Source organism: Oncorhynchus clarkii, chromosome 20 (genome assembly GCF_045791955.1).
Source record: "Oncorhynchus clarkii lewisi isolate Uvic-CL-2024 chromosome 20, UVic_Ocla_1.0, whole genome shotgun sequence".
Classification (NCBI taxonomy): Eukaryota; Metazoa; Chordata; class Actinopteri; order Salmoniformes; family Salmonidae; genus Oncorhynchus; species Oncorhynchus clarkii.
Genome location: NC_092166.1, coordinates 23,649,310 through 23,657,616, shown reverse-complemented (window position 1 = coordinate 23,657,616; position 8,307 = coordinate 23,649,310). Strand labels below are relative to the sequence as shown.

The following is an 8,307-nucleotide window of genomic DNA, read 5'->3' as shown; positions in this document are numbered from 1 at the left end:
TGTGGAGTGTAGTAACGATTAGAACCATTTGTGCTTTATATAACAAAACACTTGGCTCATCAAAACACAATTAAAAGAAATAATCCAATGCTAATTTTTTAAATGTAGATTTGATTACGGTTCAATTTCAATCCTTTGCTTTGAGGTTGGGAGTATCTGTCAGTCAGATATCTGGCTTCAAAACCATCAACTCCTCGTCCACAGCTTTCACCAAAACAGAGCAAAGAGGGAAGCGAAGTGGAGTCAACATGCTTCTACCAAAGAGTTCAGTATGCTCTATATATATCAGTTGCTGGCATTGGCTGTTGAACAGATCACTAGATAGGGAGACATTGTACTGTGTTACATGTATTGAAATCAAATTCACAAAAAGTATTTGTAACAGCCAAGAAAAAGGGTAAAAAAAAATGTAAAAATGAGGACTAAGTCAATATATCACTGATCAAAAATGTGCAAGAAAGTCCAACTGAGTTTAATTTAAGCCCTTCAGTAGTGCTTTTCCTGCAAGTAATCTTTCATCTTGTTTGGCAAAGGCAACTTCTGGATAAGGTCGATCCGTGTGTACTGACGGATGACAAACCGACAGAGGTACTGCATGGAGCGCACCTGCATAAACCTTGAGATAGGGTTTGTAAGTCGGACAGGATACATTGCAGTCCCTGGTGTGCGAGATCGTGAATAGCAGAAGGCTCCACTCTCAGAATCTATGATTGAACATTCTATGAGTTCCACTATTGATATGTGACCCTCCACATCTGGCTGTTCGTAGAAACTGAAACTACCATTGGAGTGTTCAATCCTGGTGTGGAGGGTCTTACCCTGTGAACGAAAGCTCAAGCTCAAAAGATAGCGATCGTCTGAGCTGTCTCGCACCAAGAATGACCCATCTGGCAGGCTGGCAAGTTTTTCCTCAGCTTCCCAACGCGTTATAGGACCCCAGTACCAACCCTGCTTGGCCAGTTTCTTTAGCTCTACTGTAAGGCTGGTTACAATCATGGGCCCGCTGTGCTGAACAGCATCATAAACCCTGCCAACGCCAGGGGCTGAATTGGGGTCAAAGTTGAGATGATGCAAAACTCTCTCTGCACCATGTGAGTGAGAAGAACCACCATATACTAGAAAACTCCTTCGGATGTGACTACCAGGTGGTAGAGAGAGCAAGGGGGAGAGAGGAGGCTCTATTCTAGAGTCCTGAATCAAGGCACATTCAGCATCAGAGAGCAGTCGATTCACTGATGGGTCCATGAATATATCTGGTGATATCAGCTTCTCCTGGTCAATGGGCTCTTCATCTGCAAAAGGAGGGAATCGCTCAGGCTGAGGCACCTCATGCATTGGAGAGGAACTATCCAAACCTTCTGCAGGGTCAAGTTCATCATCTATAGGCATTGCATAGTGTATATAGTCCTGAGATGCTAGTCCAATGATGGCAGGTACATTTTCATGATCAATACCTAGATGCAAATCACCATTCTGAGGCTCAGTGTTCTCGGTTGAATCCTGAAAAAGCGTATCCCTCTGGTGGTCTGGGAATTCTTTCAGAATGCCATTCAGAGATGGGCTTGGGTCTGATGAATGTATCATAGCTTTCACTTTCCCATCCATCCTAATGCATGTTTCCTCAGAATTTGCTGCCCTGAGGGTCCATGGCGTGGGGCTATAATGGTGACTATTAGATCTTAGATGGTGTTGTGATTTGACATCATTAAAGAATATGGGTGCTGAGGAGCACGAGAATGTGTCATCTTCACTGGTCACCGATGTGGAACTTTCCTTTATTTTATTTTTCTGCTTTGCCGAAAGCCTTCTTTTCAGTGATCCCATAAGACTCTCATCCTTGGAGCGGTTTTTAGGGCCTTTCTCCTCCTCATGATTGAAGTCGTTACGAACAAGTTCTTTGCTGTAACATTTTCCAAACACTGAATCTGTTGAGATGTCGGTAGCTGAATTTGGCTGTGGTACAATATCCTTTCCCTCCTCTCTGCTTTTTAGGTTGAATGACTTTCGTATCGTTTTCAGACAGATTTTCTTCATTGTGGAAGTCCCTCAGACGTGGGGAGGCTCATGGATGTATGGATGGCCACAAAGGTTGTCCTCCAAAAGCTGTCATCCCTGAAAAAGATCAAACATATTTCTCCATTAATTTATTCCACAAAGACTACAACATAGCCTTGCAGAATTTGCAATAACGTCGAATTGAATACTGCAGTTTTATCAATCATGACTACCTTTCTACAGTATGTTTTTCAACTGCTGTTGATTGGTGAAGAAGCCTGATAGATACAGCCTGCTGCTAGTAAAAGCAAAGACACCGATAACTCCCCCTTTGATCTGTGGTAAAAGTCATTTGAGGCTAACGTTAGCTTGCTAGCCAGCTGGTGGTCCACCCAAGAAACTAAGTTAGCTAGTTACCTTCTTTACTTCGATTCACTTTTGATATTACCCGTCACCCTCTTTTAAAAACTGTTTCCATATGAAACTGCCAAGACCGATGCATTTTGAGACAAAGTACTATAGCTACTGTTAGCTGCTAGGCACGCAAGTTACCTAACGTTACCGTAGCAAGCTAACTGGAAGTAGAGACCCCACACGAGACAACCGAAAAACAATACAAACTATGTCAAACTGGTTAGTTATATACTTAAATATATGTATATTGTTGGTATATCCATTGTAGAAATGCTGTAGCAAGTTGCACATTTGTAACTAGGTACTCAACTAGCTAGAACTTTTCAGTCTCCCTTCCTGTCGTTGTCCTTTGTTTACATGACGCTTGCATTGTGGGAAAATAGATACTTAATTCGATGGGGTCAGAGTTTCTAAACCCGGAGATGCAACATCGCGAGACTACCGGGAACGCTTGCGAAGCAGACCAGTCCGGGGATTGAGGAAAACAATTGTATAACTAAAATAAACCACAGCCTGTCTGTCCTTTCCAATGGGATCAAATGAGTCATAGTGGGCAGAACAAGCAAAGAGGTGTGCAGAGCCAAATACAAGCTCGCGAGATCCTATTGGCGCGTTCGAGAAAATATATGCACATTTCTCAATTCGCCTATGCGACAAAGGGTAAAGTCTACAAAACTGTGTCCACTCTATTCGAAACAGATTGTAGTTTTGGGAACAGGAAATTGTATTGAGATCAAATTTGTCATTAATGAGAAAATGTGCAGAACGTTGGCCAAAATCCAAATTGTTCATCTTCTCCCACTGCCAATGTTGTGCCTAAATGCTCCCCCTGCCAGAACCCCCTTCGCGTGAACGCGCACGCACTCAATTCTTCATTGCTGCGACTTGCTTGCTATTTGGGATTTCTTATCACGTTAGGCTGCGTTTCATTTTATTATTATGTCGGTTTGATCGCGGGGGAGGCACTGGTAATATCTGTTTTCTGTTTTCGGTTTGGCTATTTGTTTTAGGTGCTATAACTAAATCTATGCCAAAATTCGCCGTTTTCTTGCCTGTGCCTCCATGAAGAATCCCTTCCCCAATAGGTCCCTTCGCCCTCAATAGGACACCCCAAGCACCTTCACCATCCCCATCAACCTCCCCCCACCCCCCCACCACAAAACACAATAATGATAATAATAGAAATTAAAATTAAAAATATATATACACATACACGTACAGTACATATACATATTCACAGGACTCTCAACTTCTCTTATCTCTTTTCCTACATCAGATAAGCAGGTGACATTTCCACCTGGATGTCAGCACATAATCAGCAAGACGGAGATGCTCTTCATCTGAGGGAATGCCTGCCCATTCTCAGATGTCAGATAATCCGTTTGACTACTTCAACTCACACTCTGCTGGAATCCCTGCATTCTCATATTAACCTCTGTTATTAATCCCTATATTGTAATCAATAAAGTGTTTCAAAATGCTGTACTTTTATTAACATATATGTTCAGATCATTCCTGAGAGAGACAAGGTGTAATATCTCCAGATGAGTGTGTGGTACCCTTCCTCACCCATGCCAACAAGATGTTACTTCTTGTGGGGTCTTTGCCTTGATATGTTGGAGGGTCATGTCAGGATGAGCCTGCAGGAATGGTACCACATGAGGGAGGATGTCTTCCCTGTAACGCACAGTGTTGCGATTGCCTGCAATGACAACAAACTCAGTTCGATGATGCTGTGACACACTGCCCCAGACCATGGCGGACCCTCCAATTCCATCATCCCTGGTGAGAAGAAAACCGCAACTCGTCAGTGAAGAGCACTTTTTACATATCCTGTCTGGTCCAGCGACGGTGGGTTTGTGCCCATAGGCGACGTTGTTGCCGGTGATGTCTGGTGAGGACCTACCTTACTACAACAGGCCTACAAGCCCTCAGTCCAGCCTCTCTCAGCCTATTGAAGACAGTCTGAGCACTGATGGAGGGATTGTGCTTTCCTGGTGTAACTCGGACAGTTGTTTTTGCCATCCTGTACCTGTCCCGCAGGTGTGATGTTCGGATTTACCGATCCTGTGCAGTTGTTGTTACACGTGGTCTGCCACTGCGAAGACGATCAGCTGCCCGTCCTGTCTCCCTGTAGCGCAGTCTTAGGTGTCTCACAGTACGGACATTGCAATTTACTGCCCTGGCCATGTCTGCAGTCCTCATGACTCCTTGCAGCATGCCTAAGGTGTGTTCACGCAGATGAGCAGGGACCTTGGGCATTTTTCTTTTGGCGTTTTACCGTTTGTAAGCTGTTAGTGTCTTAACGACCGTTCCACAGGTGTATGTTCATTAGTTGTTTATGGTTAATTGAACAAGCATATGAAACAGTTTAACAGTTTAAACCCTTTACAACAAAGATCTGTGAAGTTATATGGATTTTTACAAATTATCTTTGAAAGACAGGGTCCTGAAAAATTGAAGTTTCTTTTTTTGCTGAGTTTATATACCACCTAAATAAAAAATCACCACCCCATTCCACGACTTTGACCCTAACTGATCCTACACCAAGTCAACGTCCTGGGAGGACGGGACTCTTTCGTTCAACACACCGTGTAACTATTCTGCAGTAAAACCTCATACACCTAAGTACTTCTCTGCAGCTGCCACCACAACATATACTGTATTTCCTGTAATGTATGTTCCATTTCTGCAGTACAGACGATAACCATGGCAATGAATGCTAAGAAGCCAACCTTACTGATGCACAAATTCGTATCACTCTCTCCTCGGCATATGGTACCTTCTGTTCTACTCTGACGACCTAAGCCTCTCTCACACCGGGCACTTCTGATCCCCAGCAACATGGCCATCCTCACAATTGACACAGTTTTTCCACCGATACTACACATTCCTTTGTCCCATGCCCAGTGGTGGAAAAACTTGAGTAAAAGTTCAAATATCTTAATATAATTTAACCTTTATTTTACTAGGCAAGTCAGTTAAGAACAAATTCTTATTTTCAATGACAGCCTAGGAACAGTGGGTTAACTGCCTGTTCAGGGGCAGAATGACAGATTTGTACCTTGTCAGCTCAGGGATTTGAACTTGCAACCTTTCGGTTACTAGTCCAACACTCTAACCACTAGGCTACCCTGCCCTAATGACTCCACTAAAAGTGAAAGTGACCCAGTAAAATACTGCTGAGTAAAAGTTTAACGTATTTGGTTTTAAATATACTTAAGCATCAAAAGTAAAAGTATGAATAATTTCAAATTTTCCAGTCCTGCTAAGCATTCAAAATGTAACGAGTAGTTTTGGGTGTCAGATAAAATGTATGAGTAAAAAGTACCGTATTTTCTTTAGGAATGTGGTGAAGTAAATGTAAAAGTTGTAAAAATTATGAATAGTAAAGTACAAATAGCCCAAAAAACTACTTAAGTAATATTTGAAAGTATTTTCACTTAAGTACTTTACACCACAGCCCTCCTGCACACTTCTCACATCTCGAGAATCTCCCTCTTACACACTGCTGGCCCTGAAACACCTTAGTGGGTTTGGAACAAAAGCTCTCACAGGATAACTGACATATCCTAACATGACTTTATCAGGTAAAGACTCAAAACTCAAAAGGACAAACACTGTCTTTTCAGTTTCACCACGCTCGCCACCGGGTCGCTTCACCTCAACACAACTACTACTAAACCACCCCAGTAATCACTCCTTTAATAGATGCCCTGCTCCGAGGAGTGAAGCAAGTCACGGGTCTTGTCCCTACGTGCGTGACGTGAAGCGCCCGCTCACTCTGGACGGAAGAAACACAGAAAATCATCACAAGTCCACTTCGAGCTACCTCTACCGATTTTCAACCCAGCCAGAGACTGCATATGTGTCAGCCAAAAGGCAGCGATCCACTTTCTCCAAAAATATAACTCCCACTGGGCCAGAATCATCCTTTCATGACCATCGAGGCAAGGCTCAGACTCTGAGGTCTTCATCACATCTGCCATCACAGGTAATTCATCCTCACTCTCGTCAGGTAACATTTCTGAGCCATCAGAAATGGTTTGTACTTGGCGCCATTCTACCCCAACACATCTTCCTACTGCAATCGGTACTTCTTCCTTGCTGTCCATAACCACAGATATTCGTTCACCACCTTCATCCGCTGTACTTGCCTTTCTCCTATACCCACCTGTTCCTTAGCCCAATTTACTAGTCTGGCTATCTCTGGCCAGACTACCAAAACGTGCCCCTGTCGTCATCCAGGTCTCCTCCATCTTCTGTCGCACTGCCGTGCTAGGCCCATCCCCAAAATGTAATTGCTGCCCATTACTGGAGACATTTCCAATTTGGAAAAATAACAAAAAAAAAGAATTATGTTTTTAAAATCTGAATTCATTCACAATTCACTCTGAGCCCTACACAGGTCCTTGGACCTGAGAGTAAGGAAACTGCTCTGGTCAGCACTTCACATAGTTCCTTGTCTTTGACATCCTTCAGTCCCAAGAATCGCTCAGCTGCAGATATGATAGCAATCCTTCCTGAATTCTTGTCAACTCCAGCAGTGCAGTTTATTCCTATTGCCGTAAATGCCAAAAAAGTCACCCTCTCATGACAAGGATATGTGGATCCTGTACCTTGCAATCGGCACCCACATCTTTGTACTTCTGTTTCTCCACAGTAACCGACTCACTAGCACTTTATTTTACTTTATACGCTGCTTTTACATATGAGACACTCTGATCAGCTCTTATTTGAACAATTTCCTCCTGCTTTATTCTTGCAGGGCATTCCAGGGACTCATGTGCCTGCTTCCCAGCACAATTGCAATATTTAACTTCCTCAACTGTCTGCACACATTTGACACATTGCCAAATTCTTTGCAGTTGGGACACTGCATTACCCTTGGGATAAATTCTCTCAAAGGGTACCTCATAGACTGGCGATTTTAGCATGTAAATCTTGGTGGGGTAAACTCCTCAAAAATTATTTTGATGCATGCCAATTAATTGCCCTATAACGGTGACGAACGGTGCCCACAAACTGTTAGGGCCTACATAAAGCTGTCCCAACAGCAGAGCTTTCTTTTCAGCACCATGGAGTGAATCCTTACCACTGCTACAGCTGGCTATCAGCGGAGCCTGGTCTAGCATCGAAACAGTTCATTCAGCCTCATTATTTTATTTTAAAAATCTTTTCTCCCCAATTGGTAGTAGTTATACACCTTTTTGCACTATTGGTTAGAGCCTGTAACTAAGCAATTCACTGTAAGGTATACTACACCTGTTGTATTCGGGCACATGTGACAAACTTTGATTTGATTATAGTCTTGTCCCATCGCTGCAACTCCCGTACAGACTTGGGAGAGGTGAAGGTCGAGAGTCATGCGTCCTCCGAAACACAACTCTGCCAAGCCACACTGATTCTTGACACACTGCTCGCTTAACCTGGAAGCACTGTACAACTGACGAAAGAAGTCACCGTGCATGCGCCTGGCCCGTCACAAGGAGACACTAGAGCACGATGGGACAAGGACATCTCGGCCGGCCAAACCCTCCCCTAACCCGGACTACACTGGGCCAATTGTGCGCCGCCTCATGGGTCTCCCGGTGGCATCCACCTGCGACACAGCCTGGGATAAAACCCGGGTCCGTAGTGACGCCTCAAGCACTGCAATGCAGTGCCTTAGACCACTGCACCACTCGGGAGGCCCGCATTCAGCCTAATTTACTTCCTTTAAAAAAAAACATAGCTGATATGGCTGATTTGCTTAAACAAATGTCGTTTCTACTGACAATTGAGATCTACAAACTATGGCATAAGGGGACGCCGAGCGGATAAGAGGCAATCCGTAATTTGGATTAAGACTTTAATGAGTGATCTAGGAGGGACATAGTCAATATAACTATTTGTTCA

At 43.6% G+C, this 8,307-nt stretch overlaps 1 protein-coding gene across 5 annotated transcripts; it reads right to left on the bottom strand.

Moving 5' to 3' along the window:
• Nucleotides 1–258: 258 nt before the first annotated feature.
• On the bottom strand, nucleotides 259–2,776 carry LOC139376100 (suppressor of cytokine signaling 6-like). Of its 5 annotated transcripts, none has more exons than XM_071118283.1 (3): nucleotides 2,413–2,748; nucleotides 2,229–2,331; nucleotides 276–2,112 (listed from the first exon to the last, which is right to left on the bottom strand). In XM_071118283.1, the coding sequence occupies exon 3, from the start codon at nucleotides 2,032–2,034 to the stop codon at nucleotides 487–489; it is 1,548 nt and encodes a 515-aa protein (XP_070974384.1). In that variant the 5' UTR covers nucleotides 2,035–2,112; nucleotides 2,229–2,331; nucleotides 2,413–2,748; the 3' UTR covers nucleotides 276–486. The 5 variants fall into 5 exon arrangements, with proteins under 5 accessions (XP_070974388.1, XP_070974384.1, XP_070974386.1 ...); XM_071118285.1 differs by having other exon boundaries at nucleotides 2,229–2,293; XM_071118287.1 differs by having other exon boundaries at nucleotides 259–2,112; nucleotides 2,229–2,771.
• Between the last annotated feature and the right edge of the window lie 5,531 nt (nucleotides 2,777–8,307).

What these genes read in the sequence shown, in the direction of transcription:
- LOC139376100 (XM_071118286.1), bottom strand. Translation starts at nt 2,034, where the DNA reads ATGAAGAAAATCTGTCTGAAAACGATACGAAAGTCATTCAACCTAAAA.